General features: G+C 40.2%; 1 protein-coding gene across 1 annotated transcript in view; it reads right to left on the bottom strand.

The window, feature by feature from the left end:
- The window catches only part of LOC141912251 (PDF receptor-like), a 140,232-nt gene extending 138,669 nt beyond the window's left edge, over positions 1-1,563 (bottom strand). The window contains exon 1 of the mRNA XM_074803474.1: positions 1,351-1,563. Within this exon, the coding sequence (XP_074659575.1) occupies positions 1,351-1,563 (213 nt within the window). The remainder of the gene's footprint in view (positions 1-1,350) is intronic.
- Positions 1,564-19,527: the final 17,964 nt, after the last annotated feature.

Here is a 19,527-nt window from a genome sequence, read left to right as displayed (position 1 = left end):
ATACGGAGAAATCGCTGTATTCGTGACCATATGATAATTTTTGAAACGGTCCCTACTTTGTGCACGACGACACCCTCTCGTGGATTAGGAGGAATAATCCAGAATTGAAACCGCATTCTTTTCTTTTTTACTCCTAACCGCGATGAATTGGAAAAATTCTATCTCGCCGTTTTTTTAACCTTTTCACGATGAAAATTTTTTTGAAATATCAAATTCGTTCGACAATTTCGATTGAAACATTGCAAGGATGGCATTTCGAAAAATTGGGGAGGATGAAAGTCGTCCCAGCGCGACCATTTAGGCAGATGAAAATAGATGCAGTGAGGTGCATTCCGAGCGTACTTTTGCAATATAATAGAAAGAAACTAATTCATTTGGTGACGAAGATTCAATCCTCCGTAACGCGCGGCTACCAACCAGCTAGCTAGTTTTTTTATATACATGTATAAAGTTTGCTCGGCAAAAATAGGGGAAAGCTGCGCACGCTGGTTACGCCTCCGCTGTGATCAGCCTTGGACTAGCGCGTTATGGACTCATCTCATAAACACGTCATTTTGTGGATCCATCGTTTTTGCGCACATATTTTACCCGGTATGACCGAGTTGCTTAGCGACGAAGTCAAAAATAAATACTGAGCATATTATGATGAACACGCAACATTTAGATAGAAGCGTCAGTTTCAAATTTTCCCGTATGATGGCGCTAATCGGAACCGAAAGTAGATACGGATCGTAACTGACCAACTCGCTCGCCGGTTTGAAGAAGAATATTCATATTGGTCCGAAATCAAATTGTGAACGACCACGGTTGAATCCAGGGGTTTCACAAGTAGCCAGTAGACCCCCTCGCTAAAAGCTTCCCGAAAAAAAAAACCAGGATCTACCTTTCCAGGACAAGAAGGTATAAGCTTACAATAATGTACTTAGTAGTATATAAGAATACGTCTCAAGGCAAATTTAAAAAGTATTTCGGCAATTAAATAGGTAAATCTACCACCCCCCTCCCCCAACTAGGTATCCGCCACCACCGACTAAACCTGGTGGCTTTGGTTTGTCATGCAAACGTAACTGATACAATATAACAGATGCCTCTGACAATCTGATCAGAATATACGAACAACTACTAGTTGTTGGAAGAAAATATTCTGTGTCGATCCCGACAGGCGCGGTGTGGGGTTTGTAAGGGGCAGACACCAAATCAAAACGAATCGAACGAAATCTATACAAATCTAAGAAAAAAAAACAGGTTCAATCCTCATTTTCGGATGGAAAAAGAAAAAATTCTGAAAAAAAATACGAACAATTTCCGCAGTGCGATTTGAAAGAGAGCGTAAAAAAACGATATTCTTACCTTATTGAACGGCGCGTTACCAACGTTCTGATTCAACGCGTTTCGTTTCGAATCCGAATTACTGTTATTGTGATTATTACTGCCGTTGTTATTATAGCTATCCTGGTGGGACACTGTCGCCGCCGCCGAGACAGTTAGAACAAGAAAACCGACTGAACCTGTCAACTTAGCGACCGCTTTCGGTAGCAATGACAACCTTCCTACTTCAATCATACTCTCGCTCTGATTAATTCCGATGATTATTTATCAGGAAGCGATGAGCGTGTTCTTTCAATTTTTATCTCGCGCGAGATGAAAAATGCCGCGTTTAATATTCAACAAAGCACAAAATATCAGAACTGGCTGTATTTCACTTCGATAATCGTATATATATATATATATATATATACATATATATATATATATATATATACGATTTGAAGTTTCGGTTAACGTGTCAAAAAAACGCAATCGCATGAAAAAAGTAATCTACCTCGATGACGTAAACGGCGTTTACAGAAAAAAAGAAACATATTTCATCAAGCTTTTCGTTCTTCGTAAGATGTGTCTACTGCACAATGATGGATCATACGGCGAGTCTTCGTTCGTAAAAGTATTATGCAAGATTTGAAAACGTTGAATTACCGTTTATAAAATGTATCTAGCAATTAATATGAGCATTTCACGCGTTATTAGAATATATATATATATGTAGATATTTTTAGCGCTGAAATTACCCCGCCCTGCGCGCGCGAAAAGCGACCGATCTGAAAATGTATCCGACACTGCGTGTATCCGGTTCTTACGTTTAGATGCACGTGTATCCAGTTCCGATCGAATGTATCTCGTTCCCGTTCGTAAAATGTATCTAACACAGACAGTGCACGTATGCCCCTTTTTTTCTAAAGGTTTATGGTGCAAAATTCACGTCCTGTACCCGTGCGCACGCTTTTGTAATCGGCGTGTTGGTATATTTGCGCTTATATATATATATATATATATATACATATACACGTATACGTATATATGTATCGGTCGGTCGGGAGAGAAAATGCGAATTATTTTCCGTCCGAGAAAGCCGATTGCTATTTCACACCCGACAACAGTATATTGACGATGAACGCTAAGTATTATCACACGACGCACCTGTGACCGTTTTTCCAATCGGGAGCAAAAAGTCTTTTCCAATATCGAAATAGCTTTCAGACCAGCTGACACCGACGGATATCAACACAATGCGCCATCGCAGTGCCAACAACCTGTGTACGGCCCTGATTTCTTCTAATTTACAATTTATTTATCCATTCACAGGTATGTACTTACTTTTTACAAGTGCGCGTATGTCTATTAACCTAACTGTTTGTATTTCCATCGGGCATTTCGCGATTTATGCAACGCTTTCGATGCGATTAACAATTAAGTTCGGATATCAAATATAGATTGTTCTCGAGATATAGATCGTTAGAGCCGGGCGATGAATTGAAATAGCTGCCATTCGAAACAGATCATCGACTACGCTTAAACTCAACGCGCAAAGGATATATCTTCTATCGGTATTAAAATCTGCGATGTTCCTCGGGAGTTTAGTTACGCCACGTTATAATCCAGAATCGAAGAAAAATGCCGTAGCAATGTTGATCGCGCGAACGCGATTTAAAAATACCGACAGCGCTCGAAGCGATGATGTAGCCATACAGTTCGTCAAGTGATGTATAATATATCTCGGTTTACGGGTACCGGTTCTCAGCGCGCGCTGTTCAGAAGAAAGTACTGTTCGTCGTTACATATCGTGAACATCCGTGAAGATTTTTCTGCCCTGTCAAAGAGCGATGGAAATGGAAATGAATGGTTGTCCACGCGCGGCAGCGGAGTATAGTCGTGGCGCCGTAATGTGTGACGTCACACAGAGTTGAATACGCGATCTAAACGAAGGCTACATACCATAGTTTACCACTTATTGCTAATTTTGTTGATGCTAAGAAATAAGGTAAACCAAAAAAAAAGAAAAGCACCGTCTATCATCAACTTTTGCGGGCAGTATAGTAACCCCAGATTCTATCTTCTATAGACGATCGGATTATCGATAAAACCGAGATTACCTCCAAAACGATTTTACTCAACGTGATTCAACCTGCGCAAGATGCATGATTTCTCTTCTACGCCCTGTTAGCCCTTAATCGCGTATGGCTGTCAGGAAAATAAAATAATTTGAAATCCATTATTACAGAAACAACATGTCTAATCTATGTTCTATTCATATATATTTAAGGGGCCCTATCAGCTTCATCAGTGTACTAATTCTTTACGTTCAGTCTGTAATTTGTATTCCATTTGTAATTGTGTATTCTATTCAATTGGTGATGAAATAAATATCATTACTATGATTATCTTTATCATTAATATTATTGATGTCATTTATTATCATCATTATCTTTATTATTCATTTATCTACATTTGTCATTATTCGCGGTTTTTGCTGCTGTTTAATCCGTGCTATCAGTGATGTCCAGGCCCGCATCTCATAATCGGATGGTCCCGCTGCAAAAAAAAGAAGTTTCTTTTCGTTCCGACCCCCATTTTAAAGTTGAAAAAGCCCACGAACCGAGCATTATCCGGGTATCAAATTTAGGCTGCTGAACTGCTGTAGAACGTAGTTTATTAGGTGCAACAGATGAGGCGAAGCTTATCGATTAGAACGCCGGGTTGATTATCGCTTCAGATATAAATCTCTACGTCGTCGAAGGATCTACTAGTAAAAATAATACGCATTCTTCCGCGACAAGCAGAAATCGACGTTTTCCAACAAAACGCTCGATTTTTATTCTGCTTTAGTTTTATCGACGTCACCCCGTTCGTTTCATACTCAGAAGGGAGGATTAATGAAATGGAGGGGGTGGGGTGGGGGGCAGGATACGCGAGTAGATGATATGGGATGTAGAGGGAGAGGGAGAGAGGACGGAAACGAGGGAAATAGGGAGGGCAGAGGAAAGGAATGTAATAATAACAATAACAAAAATAATAATGATAGTAATAATAGTGATAATTAGAATAATAATGATAATTTATTTTCTTATAAATATATACATATAAGGAATCATTAATGATAAAATCATGGGAAATCGTTGCGTTTAAAAAGATATGTTTTAAGATTTGATTTAAAAGATTCCAGTGTAAGACAAACTTGATTAGGAATTGCATTCCAAAGACTAGGACCAGCGATCTTAAATGCCCTTTCGCCGAAGATAAAAGGGAATAGGGGGCGTATAGAGAGATCGAGATGGTGGAGAGAGCGATGAGTGAAAAATGTTTCGGAAGCGATAGAAATATGGTGGAGGTATTACCATTCATATGACATTATGATGTCGTGACCATGATACAGAAGAGATGGTTCAAAAAGAGATTTAAAAAAAATCGGTTTGAAAATGTTTCCTTGAGCTAGCAGTTTATTCAACGTTTCGACTTTATTCTTTAATAGACATCTTCAGGAATACTGTATTTCTTTAGCTAGTCGTTTATTCAAAGTTTCGACTCTAATAGACATCTTCAGGAACACTGTATTCCTTTAGCTAGTCGTTTATTCAACGTTTCGACTTTATTCGAAAAGTCATCTTCAGGAATACTGAGTTACAACACAAATTATGGATTATTAATTCCTTAAACTACTAGCTCAAAAAGAAAAAAAAACATTTCGTTCTTTTTTTCGTTCCTTTTGCGGGATTGTCTTAACAGTCGGGCGGAGGGAGTAGAAAAGGGATGGGGAGAAGGGGCGGCAGATATGTCATTATCTAATGCGCGTGACTACGAAAAAATATCGACAGACGAAAGATAATTAAAGAAATATTCGACGTTCAAATACGACCAGAAACACACAACCGATCGATCCGAAACTTCTGTGCTTAAAAATAACCAGTAATTACTAAAACCATAACTTACGCGATGTATACATATTGCTGCGGTATCGTCATTAGTCTCGTGTATATTTTGTTGACAGTCGTGTAGCAATTATTGTCGCGTAGAGACCTAATTAAGAGCTTTCCGAAAACGACTTGTCTCCATTGAATCTAGCCCCTGAACATAAAAGCTATCACGCCGTTGAAATAATTACCATTTTTTTCTGTATATGTTGCTTTGCATGCGCGCTGTATATACCCGTAGAAGTGGGTGCGAAACTTATTGATGCGGTCAGCGATATTCAGGCCCATGCCGAACTTTTTGAGGGGCAGTTCCAATTTAAGAAGAAGGGCACTTTTTCATAAAAAAATGGGTACGTTCTTATTGAAAATAGGCAGCTATCTTGAATATGAAGTGCCCGGGTGCCTGAATAAATCTTTTGAGAGTTGATTACTTTTCTGAGACGAGAAGATACACAATATCCGTGTATGATGATGACGAGAGAAATCCCACAATAACGAAGCCAAAATTGAAAAATTCTATATCAGAATGATTGTATTTGAGGAGTGACGTTTCGGCTAACAACTGTTTGCCATCATCAGGCGTACTTGATTACTTTTCATTTCGAAAAAAAAAACATGAAAATTGTATCTAAATTTCGAAAAATCTTTTTAAACTGACTTTTTGAAGGGCACTTTGAAAAAGGGATTCGTTCGCTAGCCGCGAACCGTTCCCCAAGGCACGGGCCTGATATTTCGTTATTACGAAATCTATCTCTAGGACTGGTTGTCTATGTATGTAACATACATACGTTCCTTCAGTGTTTCAGCAGACAGTATCCCTCTTGATCTCTGTTGACGATAACTTCGGAGACATCCCATATTTCGATGATTTCAAACATATTGCGCTTAAGACTAACCAGTTCAGAACTGACGACCTGTAACAACTCATATCATACGGCCAATTCGGTCATAGACATCCCAAAGAAGGGAATCTCAGCTAGGGGAATTTATCAATTGAAAAGCGAAATAACTTCATGCTTGAATACGTAATCGTCCGTCAATAAGTGTGCACTCTACTTTTGAGTGGCGAAGGATTTGTGTTACTGAGCGGAAACTCGTTGGGCGATTCGATTGAAAATTTCTGTGGACAATAATCAAAGATGCAGCTTCGATATTCCGTTGGTATCGTAGTCGATCGAATCCGAACTAGAAATGAAGTTTGTGTAGCCCGCGTGAAGCATGGAAGTAAACAAACATACAGACATAATTGAATTGACTGAATTTTAGAGTGCAATGCACGCATGACTATGTAATTCATGAAAACCAATTGAACCACAAAAATCTACCCATCAAGACAAAAGTAGCATAGATGATCAGAAGAAAACTAGATGATCAGAAGAAAACACAAATTTTGAGGAAAAACCTTCGACCTACATAAACTTTATATCTAGTTCAGATGTTTCAACAAAATTGACAGAATGTCGAAGCTGTATCTTTTATCATTGTCCATAGAAATTATCAATTAAATTTGGTGGAGTTGTTTTCGCTCAGTAACACATTATCGAACCCAAAAGCCTACAATCTCACCAGATGGCGTGACGGGCAGAAAGTCATCCGTTCCCACCAGATGGCGTGATGAGCAGTAAGTCATCCGTTCCCACCAGATGGCGTGACGAGCAGTAAGTCATCCGTTGTCCGAATTAGTTCAAGAACTGGATCATTCTTTAGACTCGCAAATCAATATATTGTCACAGCACCCAACGAATATGTTATACTTTCATTCTTCTACTCGGTTATCGGAATAGTACTACAAGTAATCGATTAATTTAAGAGAAAAGTATTCATTTAGATTTTATTGGAATGTAGAAGTACTATTCGAACGCGGAAAGACCGAGCAGCTTAGTGAACCAGCTGAAGGATGATCGCCTGCCATACATGTAAATCTTCGATTGCCACAGTAGCATCGCGGGTACCCCATTGCTTCAGCATCAAGTGTATCTTTTTATTGATAGACGATTGTGCACCCAAGCGTTAACTTATTATCATATCATTAGATATACCCCCTACCTGAGATTCCCTTATTCCATATGCTTTTTACCACTTTCGTTTAACTAAAACAAGACCCAGCGTAATCTTAAGTGTGGTTCACGTCAAATCCTCGATTACGGCATGGTGCGACTTGTTTGGCACGGGCCCATATCAAAACAAATCATACGAAACAAACTTTAAAGAAAAGTCAGTCTCATCGGAATCATTCAGTTCAAAGATAACCATTCGAACGATGACTTTAGACGACGGTCTTCAGAGAAATATAATCTGCGTTTGTCGTGTGAATGTTCGTTTTCGAAGGCAATCCATTTCTCCGCAGACGACTTCAGAGGATAATCATTTTCTCAGTTTTAATCGCTCGATGTCGTGAACGTTACTGGAAGTTTTGCGGACGATTTTTTAGCGGATGACGCGACTTGTAATTGAGTAGCGGAAATAAAGTCGTACTACGTACGCATATACACAATGCTGGCATCATTTCTTAAATTCAACTCTTGGGCTAATCCAATGGGGAACCTACGACCTCGTGTGGCAATCGAGGATTCCACTTATGGCAGGCGAGGATCCGACATGTTTGTTAGTAGTAACTCGGTTTTCCGCATTCGATTTCTTCTACGATTCAAGTAAAACTGAATGAATTCTTTCTTAAACAGATCGATTATCAATAAAAACAATACCGATATCTGAGTAGACAAATGTATTTATTGTATATTTGATGGATCCTGTGATGTATACCCATTCGAGAGCCTAAAAATTCAGTTCAAATGTCATTGAAAATGAACTAATTTTGATACCGTAACGTTGATACTGGTCGTCGCACCATCTGGTGGGACGTTTTTTTTTTTGGTTCCCCATTCGCTGGTAAATCATGACCAATTTTAGAACTTCAACCCTAGGACCGGTTACCTAGATCAGTTTCAAAATGTCACAATCGCAGGGGCTTGTAAGACTTAAATACACGAAACTATAATCCAAAACGATCCAAGATCAAACACCAGAGACATCAATCGGTTCATCCGGGTTTATTCCTAAATGCCGATTAGCGAATCTTAGTGTTGGAAGCACATAATGGTTACTACCTCAAATAAACAAAACATAAAAAATAATTCACGATATTAAAAAAGTAACACGGATGATAACGGTTTTCCGCTCATGGCTAACAGGCTAGCGTAATTAAGCCTAAATTCAATTTACCCTTCAAGCTGATTTAGATTCTTTTTCTTAAATCGGTCACAACTCTTACTTATAGACAGGTTTTTGGATTTCACCTGGTTTTCAAAGTAGTCTTAGTTGGATCATTGACCTGGGCAACTGGTTTCGAATACTGTGGGTACATCAACGTGGAAAATATTCTCAAACCTGGGGCACGGTTTCGTAGTCTCGGCATGAAAGCGATAATTCCCTAGATATACGTCATAATAGGATCGTTTAAGTCGTTTTGGCTTTCCGCATATAAAGAACACACATATACACACGAAGTTGCTTATTATTTCGTGCGATAAGCTTTGAGTGGCATCGGAACTAATTTCTCTCTCTCTCTCTCGCCGGGAAAGGTTTCCGTGAAATGAGACTCGGTAATATCCGCTGAGTCATCAGATAAAACATCTACTAAGTAATAATATGAAGCCTTATTCGTCGGGAGGTTGTCGCCGGAATATTTCATACGGCTCTGGAACTTTCAAAATAGTGGTGCGCATGACGATGCTTTTTTTCCGAGCTATTGCGACGCCGTTTTCCATATTTTCAAAACTGAAAATTCGAGTTTTTGCAGCAATATTGTTTTACGCCGCAAAAACCGTAACATATTATATGGCAGTTATATACATTATTGACTTTCGAGTTAAGTGGTAATGGCGTAAGTGGATGTGATCACTGCGGAGGCGATTCCACATTAACAATATGCGAAATGACGTTTACGGTTAACGTATTTCAAAATGCCTTAATATAATTTAGGGTCAGAACAAAAACGTAGGATAGTAATTTGGGTTGACCCAATGGTGTATAGTAGATTAGAGTCCCTCAAAACTCCTCATTTCATGTATTTCATAAAATATCTTGCCATGCTTTTGTTCGCATTCCGCATTGGACAATAATCAAAGATTGCTAGGGTTATGTTAAGTTTCTCCTACATAGCGTGATAATCATTTGAAACGATTACAAAATGATGGCGCCATTTGTAAGTTAACTAACTAGTACAATTCTTGATTATCATATGCAGGTCTTAGGGACTATCGACGACATCGTCATTCAAAAGATATTGAATTGAACTTTCACAGATCGCGCTAAACAGAAAGGATGCGAACTTGCGGGACGGGACTACCTTAATAAAAGCCTCAATATTTGTCTCGCACAAGCAACTTTTCGGAAAAAAAGTTGTCCTCCGTGCACATAGAAATGATGTAATCGTGGAGCACGAACCCATGTTAATGAGGACCCCGTGTCACCGGCTATCCCACTAGATGGCGTGCGAATCAGTGCGACGACCCTGTCAGAGTCTATTTCATTATCAATGAGCTTTCATTTAGATTTTTAGCCTTCCTCATCGGAAATTAGGCAAATCACTCTCCTCGATTAACTCAGATGATGTAGGGTGAATTTAACTTATCATCATTCAAAGAATTTTGGAAACAATGGAGAGGTTTTAATTGAATCTGAGAGGAAATCCGGGAGTTGTTGTCTGATTGCACACTAGCGACACCTGGTGGATCATCGCTTGCCACGAGTGGAATCCTCGATTGCCACAGTCGAACGTAAAGTCTTTATTGTTCGTAGCTGTCACTGAATACGAATTGAGCTCATTGCAGTTTCAGAGCGGTTCCGTAGATCACCGCGCGCCAGTCAAACTTTCGAGATGCATTTGAAACCATTTTGAATCAGTTTTAGAAACAGAATCAGAGACATATTTGTTTTTTTTTTAATACGAAAAGTTTACTTCAACTTGGGTGAAAGACAACTACTAATTTAATAGTACGTACAACACGAGATTAAGATTTATTATAATAAGCAAACTTGATAAAACCCCAATCGGTCGCTCGCCGGTTCAGATTGGTAAGAAGATCGTTTGAATGAACCGGAACCGTATACCAATCAAAAGGATAGCATGGTCAATCCCTATTTTGAGATGAAAAGAAAATAGTACCATTAGTCTCAACAAAGCTTCATGCGATCGTGAGGTTAAGAATAGTATTTATCCTCGGAAAGGGGCCACTGTTTTTTTTTATCTCGAAAGCGCATATCGATATTCGGTTCGTAATGTCGATTCGTCGTGTTAAAATTATCGATTTCGCTCGATGAGTTTGATGTATTACACGAAATATAGATTGTATTGATGTTTTCAGATTCGCGTTTTAAGATTTACGACTTTTATGATTTACGTTATTATCTGGCGATGTATCTACGCTACGAATGTGGCGTTCTCCGCAACGATACTCTACGTATCCTAGTAGCCAGAGTCTGTGAATGATTTTTCAATTACTTCCATGTCACGTTCTTTGCTCTCTCTCTAAAAGATAATTCCTACTACTATCAGAGTAAGTGACAGGTCTAACTGCACGGTCACGAGAGGGAATCTTCAACCATGGTACCGTAAGCTTCCTCCGCCCCATATTCCGATTCGCAATTTCGTTTAGATAATCTGAATTTTTTTCTAAACACGATTCGTTCCCACCCGACTTAAATAAATGTGAACTCTCCGTTCAAAATGCCGACTCCCGAAATCGACTGTGGTAAGTGGAAAATTCCATATATCTGTGGCAAGATCGTGCTGCAGGACAAATCATTTTATCGGGGAAGATCCATCTGTGGAAAAAGCATCCACCAGATGGTAATATAGTGTTACAAAGAATGTTCTACTGTGTCACGGGTAGAATCCACTTGTGGTTTCATTATACAATTCATCATAGCCTCAGTAGCTCAGTGGGATTCAATGTTATGGTGTTGATTTAATCAGTTCCGATTGACACCGGGTTCGAGTCATACGCTGGCCGCTGCTACAGTGCGTGCTTGCAACCGTTCAAGGCCGTCCCGTCAGGTTATTGTTGGAAACTAAGATCCACACAGCGTAAAGAAAAACGGTGGAAAGTGGATGATCCACCAGGTGCGTGTATTTGTAGGAAGGCATCGATACTGGATGAAACAACGGAGTATAGAACATTTGAAGTCTCTGGCCGATTTGATAGATTACTGATCAAATTTTGAATGTTTCTGGTGTTCGTAATAGATGATATTAATCAAATACTGATAACAAAAGATATTTCGAAAGTACTTTGCCTCGTAATCTGTGTTCAAAGTGCATCTGAATCTTTCTAAATCCGTCCATTATGCTACTACAAAAGCCATGATTTTAACCGCGATCTGATAGCTAAGGCCTGCAACGATTTAATTGCCTTTCGACTGTCAGAAATCTATCAGTTGATCAGAATGCAATCAGAAATTCCTCAGCGGAACACGTTATTTTGTGAAGTGTAGATGAACACTTTTTGAGAGTTTCGCAGATGAAATGTCTCATGCCATTAATTTGTTGTTCATTTTCGATGAAAAGTCGTCTAAAATAAAGAAGTCCTGAACAGATGTGTGATAGGTATTGTCCAGGATTCTTGGGAGTCTGCCCGAGCCAAACCGATGGAAGGCCCGAGCAGGGGACCCGTGAGAAAATGCGAGGATGACCGTGGATATCGATACTTCGTCGAAAACATAGAGAAGTTCCAGGTGGTTTGGAAAACTGAAGAAGAGCCTCAGGCTTGGGGACGACAACACGTTGCTCAAGTTATCAAGCGCAATTGTCTAGTTTATTCACGCTGAAGTCGCAAAATTCTAAAAATCTCTAAAAATGATATTTCTTCACCAACCACCATTTAAAATCTGTCTATAAGCCGTACATATTATTGTTGCACCGATGTCGACGATGTCAACAAAAATAAAAAGTAGATATTTGATCAATGTCATTGATGTCGACGATGTCGAAAACAATAAAAAGTAGATATTTGATCGATGTCAGCGATGTCAACAGAAATTATGGTCGCGGTCACGCGCCTGATGCCCGATATTACTTCCTCGAGTTCTTGAGTTGAGCCAGTTGGGCCATTATAAAGTTTATTTGACTTGCACGATGTACGACTTGTGAATAAGTCGAAGATTTAGGACTTTTACGAAATGTAATGACATAAAATTGACATAAAAATGACATTCAATATCCTAATTGGCATTGACTGTTGCCTTAGCCGCCGATCACGTTTAATATACGTATAGAGGCTACATATAAGATACACGAGCGTCTGGTGTAACCAATACACCAGACCTACGAGCAATATTATCTGAACATAATTGCTCGTAGACCAGACTAAGTCATCTACAGGTGTTCATTCCGCGTCGTGTGTACCCACGAGCAATTATCTGAACAATTGCTCGTAGTGTGTTCTCATGCTGTAGAATATCGGTATCGTTCATTCCAGGGGCCAGTTGCGTACTCATGGCTTAGACTTAAAACCAGTCTAAGACCAACTTAGTTCTTAAGCCAATCTAACAACTTATGACCAGTCTTGAGATTTAAGACCACTTTTTCACTTAAGACACGACTGCACAACTGGTCCTAGAGCTGCGACTAAACTTTTAATGAAGTAAACTGAAGCAGGACTATATTTTCGAGTCGATTTCGTGCGTTTATGCGACCATAATATGTACGGCATATAGACAGATTTTGAAAATGGTGCTCGGTAGCGCAGGGCCTATGAAATGCTACACTTTCACGGACCAGGGATTCTTGATGGTACCGGACCTGGACCTCAGTTAACCTGGGTAAAGTATAATTTCCAGCACTTTCCTTTTTAGTAGTTTGGGCTAATCTATATTCCACTGTATTCCAGAATATAGTTAAGAAAATCTGAATAACATATTTTCTACAAGTACCTGATCAAACAAGTCCAGAATGCTTTTAAATACAAGGGAAAAGAGTGATTTTTCAAATTTTTCTTCGGGAGGAACCCCAAACTACCCTTTAACAAGCTTCGCCGCCGGCATTTCAATGAGCAATGATTTCTATGAATATAGCCAAATTCACCGACTAGATCCGCCCCTCGGTATCAAATATCATATCATTTTCGGTCTTGTATAAATTCACTTCACTATGATATAGTACGTAGCCAATAAATCTAGTTTATCAATTCCGTGTTCCTTTATTATTTACATTGTGTGACCAGTCAGTTAATTCTGATTCACCACGGATCAGTGTTAATCAGTGTATTCAAAACGTGACATGCGGAATCTTGTGATCGGTATCTCATTCAGAGCGTGACTTGGCATTAAGTACCACGTTTGTCTTTACAAATAACGCGAGTACAGTACTTGCGTCGAACCAACCGATAAGGTTTCGCTTACCCCCGCTATACACGCTTGCCCGATCGTAACCGGTTTATGTGACGTCGACGAAAATGCGATGATTTAGATATTCGGTTTGGGGTAATGGCTGTCTACGAATTTCTTCTCACCGTTCGAATAGTCCATGATTGATCAAAATATCCTTTGCGTGCGCCATCATTATTAGCCGCTATCGGGCGGAGACGATTTTGGCCCGGGCCGAATTGGCACGGATCAGGCCCGTGCCAAATTTGGCCTGCGTCTATAGTTAGATAGTGCGTTCACACTAAAACCCCTCAGTCGATGCTCAAACAAAACGAAGTGAGTCAATTCCGGAACCAGTTTCAAATTTGGCTCGGGCCTGGTCCGAAGTTTTCGTTCGGACCAAACTGGCACGGGCCTATTTGGCACCCGTGTAAACAGTTGTTCCGGACCAAAAAATGATGCTCGTGTGATCGCGGCTATTGACGCACGGATTTCTATTTTCAATAGCCTTTAGATAAACTAGAATTCCCGATCAAGAAAACTGTGAAGTTTCGATCGGGCATAAATGCAGCAAAAATAAGCCACCGTTGCAAAGTTATGACGATGCACCATGCGTATATATAGGTAAAGCAACGTTCATTACCGAGGGACGGCTATTCGACTTTTCCGCAGCGGATTATTTTGCGTGCGAACTAATCCGTTTTAATGTTTAATCAAATTGTCATTCGATTCACCGAGAATGGATGGCGTGTTCCCATCATCAATCTAATTAAATGCAATCTTAATAGATTCGAATATCACATCATGTCAACAATGCCTTCTTAATTAAATCCTCGAAATATTTTACCTGCGCGGTTCTTGCGTCGGAAAACTAGTTTGCCCTCCAAGAGCTTCGAGTATCTTACGCCCCCAGCCCACGTCGTGATTTTGATTGCGAAAAAAAGTTAGGCCGCTACCCGAAGAAACCTTGTGTATAGCCACCTTCGGTAGATATTCGTAACTGGTGATATGGCGACACTCGGCCAGGAAGCCCTGCCATGGGAGTAAAATCCCTACCCGGCAGAGAAATGAAGCTGGCGGTTTCGCGCGATTCTCGGAAACCCGACCAAAACGGTAAACACCACTTTCTTCGACAGTCGGCACCGCTAGACATACGTGTATCGAAATCGATTAATAGGCTTTTAACAGAACATGGAATAGCTCACAAAACATTCAATTCCATTGTGACCGCTGTGGTATTTTATTTATAATACGTGTCGTTTCGTGATTAGATCTTGAATTGATTCTGATGTCTATCTATTCGTGTATTGAAAATACCGGTCAAACACGGGCGATTATCTGGTAACGCAATATCGATTAATTTTTGATGGATCTAATCGATAAAATCGATAATCAATTAGACAGGGAAACTTTTTCGGCGGCCGTGAAGTATCGATGTATTTGTACAGAAAGGGTATCCAGTCGGGATTCGTTCGAACTGAACCTTTCTAGCTTTTATATACGTTTTATAGTTTTAATGCTTCAATGAACAATTCTCCAAACCGAACATATTGAATTGAAATCGAATGGAATTACGAACCCGAATTTATCGTAAACGTACTGATTGAGACAAACTGCTTGCATCTATAGGATCCGATACCGAGGTTCTAGCACAGAGTTCTCCAACACAAACCATAATGTAATAATTTGAAGTGTAATCTATTACAAATGTTAAAATGGCAGCAAGCTTGAGAGAGGGAGGACAGGGACAGGGACACGGACACGGACACGGACACGGACACGGACACGGACAGGGACAGGGGCAGAGAGAAGGTCAAATAACCAGCGCCGAGTTAAGTGTGTGGTCGGGATTGGAAAGATAATCTGGAATATCGATTTTAAGTTTTAAGTTTTTAAGTTGTAATGGATATATGATCCACACGAGACATAAGAAATAGAACATTCATAACGAAGTAGTTAATCAGTAGATGCAATCATCAGATCAGATCAACGACTTTCTATACAGAATATATTCCATTCGAGACTATCACGCGTGGATTATTTTACTAGGTTCCTCTCGGCTGCTACTATATCAATCATGTCGTTGTGAGTGAAGATATTCATCACTAAAGCAGCGTCGTCGCCGACACTACGCGAAATATACGATTCAAATATTTAATTGAGTCGAGACTAATCTTTTATTGTACGATCAATCACGTTGCCGCGTTGGCATTTCAAAACTAGGATTAAAATCATCCACGACGCGCGTCATTCAAACGTTCGCTCCGTAGACTTCGAGCCGCTCGAGAATCGTTGAACTCGGGGGATCGAGGTAATAAAAACGAATAGCCATTACATTTCCTGGCGGCGTTTTTCATTAGCGTTTATTCGGAAATTAAACTTTCGGGGATGAACGATTAGATAACGGAAATGCGGGAGCGTGGGGGAGAGGCGAGAACAGGGGCGTTTCTAGGAAATTTGGAAGGCAGGGGTCAGGAGAGAAGACAAGGATTTTTTTTTTAGATAAAGTAGCCATGTCGTGGTCTACTAACGGATTCCGTCTAGGCTACTAGCTGGATCTCAAACTCGTTGTAATTGTAGAGTCTCACAAATTCACAGGTTTAACGATGGTCTTGGTTTTTTCGAAAAGGGCAATGGGAAGGGCGGGGTCGGGACCCCCGAGACCATCCCCAAAATCCCACCCCTGGGGAGAGAGCAGAGCTATAGATGAGGATGTTCGATGTAGAAAACGAGTAGAGACGAGCCCTATTTCGATAAACTATCAGACAAACTGGCTGAAAATGGTAGATCGTGACTGATAGCGAACAAATTTTCGATCGACACATTTTGCTCACGCATCGTTTGTTACGGGGGCATGCTGTACATGTCGAGTGGTACAAAGATCATCTCGATGTTCCTCCGTAATTGCCTTGTACACTCGAGACTGGCGGCCACGCGCGTCAACATTGATGGATAGTTCAGTAGCGTTAGATCGACTGGAATCGCACCTATTGAAGAAACTCCTGTTACACCTGGGTGCTGTCTGGTACGTATCATTGACAGTATTAGGCTCGTACGGTCATTATTTATATTTTGTCTGTCACCTAGAGACGCAGTTTTGACACGAACTGTCTTGAAATTTGATTTATGTCGACATCGTTCATTACCAGTTGTGCGGGCGTTTTGCGCATTTCCAATCGGAAAACGATTCGTTATTTTTTCAGATGCGCGTTTCGGATGCGCGTGAAGCTCTTGCTCATTCAAACGTTAAGACATCGATCTCGAAATTAGATTTTGGTTGATGTCACTCTGTTATCGCCACCCTCTTCGGTCCACTTCAATCACATAGTTACATAATTTGTTTTTACTCTGAACTGTTTAGAATTGCTGTGGTTTCCACGGTACCCCTTTGTTGTTTTTATTGCTTGGTCTGTTTATCTTAAGTTTTGACACACTGCTTCTATTTTAGATCCTGTGAGTTTATATGCTTTGTTACTTGTTTTTCTGGTAATTCCACCTGATGATGGCTGTTAGTCAACAACCGAAACGTTGTGGTTTCGTAATAATGAATTTGATCGTATAATTTCAAATTCAAAGTGTGGGATTTCTTCATTTATCGTTAAGACATCCCCTCCACCTCCTGGCCTCCGTCTTTCCGTCCACCCTCTGTCGCCGCGCCTTCTTTCCTAAATTTCCTAACCCGACGCTTCCGCGAACACCGCGTACACGACACGTTAAACATCCACCCGTACGGCTTACAAAAACACCGGATGAATCCAGTCCCCGGTAAGTGTACGCGCGCAACGATCGAACAAGCCGAACCGTTTCAGGCACCTAGCGCCACACGTGGGTGGGTTGGTTTTTTGATTTGGTTAATTTGGTAAAACAGTTCCTATATCAGTACTAATAACGTCTGGTAGTCTATACTGGCGCGGCGGCCTTCACCTCTGGAGAATTCCGAAAACATGATGGTCGCACTGATAGATGAAAATATGATGGTCACACTTAGCGACTCCCACACAGCGACGACAAATGTATGAATAATAAACAAATTGAGAAATAACGTTGTTATAAAAAGATTATTGTATTTTTTGTACCTCTGAAGATGAGGTTTAGTTCGAACCTCGAAACTTTATGACAATAAACTGTTTTTACAGAAGTAACTGTGGGTTTTATTCGTTAACTCTACACCGAGATTCACGAGATTTACATCAGTTCACTGAAGGCATGGCGTTGTTATGTTGTGAAGTGTAATACTCAGGTTTTAAAATATAATTATATATATTACAACTATTATTATTATTATAATTTGATAATCTTCGAAAAAAATAAATGAGTGGAATTAAGTCCGATTGCGGGGAGCCGCTATTGTAATCCCCATCCCACACACGCACATGCACGCACACGCATGCACGTGCACACACGCACACACGCACACGCTTTCCCTATGTTACGGTTTCCCGAATCACGCCGAATCAACAAAAGTTGGCGTTCGTTTTCCAACTCTTGAACAACAACTCGAAGCAGCGATTTCATGTAATATTCATTACGTGCCGAGTTTCCCGCTGTGTCGATACGAGTCTATTCTCAATCCTCGTAAATCATCGAAACTCTAAACCTATCGCCGCCGTTTTATTTTTTGTTTTCTATCGTCGACGATATAAAAACCCGTTCACGCCTCGGGTGATTTCAATTCACGGCATAACGCCGCAAATCCTTATGCGGAAATGTAATTTCCCGGGATGAGAATTGTCCAGGAAAAAAGTCAAACAAACAGAAGGAAAATTCTGCTTCTCCTGCCTCACTAGCTCTAATGCGTGGCTTAGATGATGTCATCATCGTTTTTATTTTAGCCCGGATTTTTCTATATGTAGTTTTGCCGTGAAATTTGCCTGAGCGATTTTAAACAACGGGCAATCTGATTGGTGCCGCTACTTGTTGTGCGGTAAAACCTGCGCTTGTACCTGCGCACCCGGTCTAGTTTGGCAGGGTTTCGTGACGTGACTGAGTGTAGCGAAGCCATCAGGTTCGAATCCCAGCTACGACCATATAAACCAGCAACGCAGAAAGCCCGGTATCCTATCATTTTCTTCCCATTTCTTTGTTGCTGGTGAGTCTTAGGGAAGATAGGTATCTTTTAGGATTTAAACAGCGGATGGGGGTAAGCACTTACTTAACTGTATAGTTTGAGTTCTGGTTGGATTGAAATGACAAATAACATTACAGCGTAAATGGTAAAAAAAAGTCCAAACATTGACGAATGAACTTTATTTACATGGACAGGATACAGGCTTCGTTTTTCTGTTTTCTTTGCTATTACAACTTTCTGAATTTGTATCATTTCGATATTTCAAACCAACGTCTGACAATTCCATTCGGCCTACGACGATGAATTTTCATATCAGGAAATGAAATCCCATAAATGATTATGTGATGGATCTTAATCATGAAAAATTAATTCACAAATTGTTGAGGTAGTATAGTCCACACACTCGTGAATCATAAATCAGAAGCAGATTGGTCGACCTTGTAGGCGTTACCTCATTCTCTAGTCTTTGGCACACAAATCAGGTAGCTACCGTGCATGGTCCGTCGATGGTAATTCTACTTTATCTTCTTTCTATTTAGAACCTTTGGAAATCCAGCTACTTTCCTGGTGATGACGAGCCGCATCCGCCCGTAGTTACGCTAACTATCGTTTTAGCTCCCTTTCACATCCGCCATCTATGTTTATGTAGTCCCTTTAACATTCATTATTTATCTAAATTCTGTTATAATCGTTCAGTTGTTCAGGGGTTCCAAAAATGGTTTCGTCTGATCAGAAAACTGCGAAATCCAAACGTGCAACGATAATGCTGTTAAAACCAAAATGTTTTGGTTTTCTCGCGCGAGAATTCAAAAAATTGGCCAATGTAAAAAGTTTTTATCCAGCTTGTAGCCA

The sequence above is a fragment of the Tubulanus polymorphus genome, chromosome 10 (assembly GCF_964204645.1).
Source record: "Tubulanus polymorphus chromosome 10, tnTubPoly1.2, whole genome shotgun sequence".
Lineage (NCBI taxonomy): Eukaryota > Metazoa > Nemertea > Palaeonemertea > Tubulaniformes > Tubulanidae > Tubulanus > Tubulanus polymorphus.
This window is presented reverse-complemented; position numbering and strand designations above follow the sequence as displayed.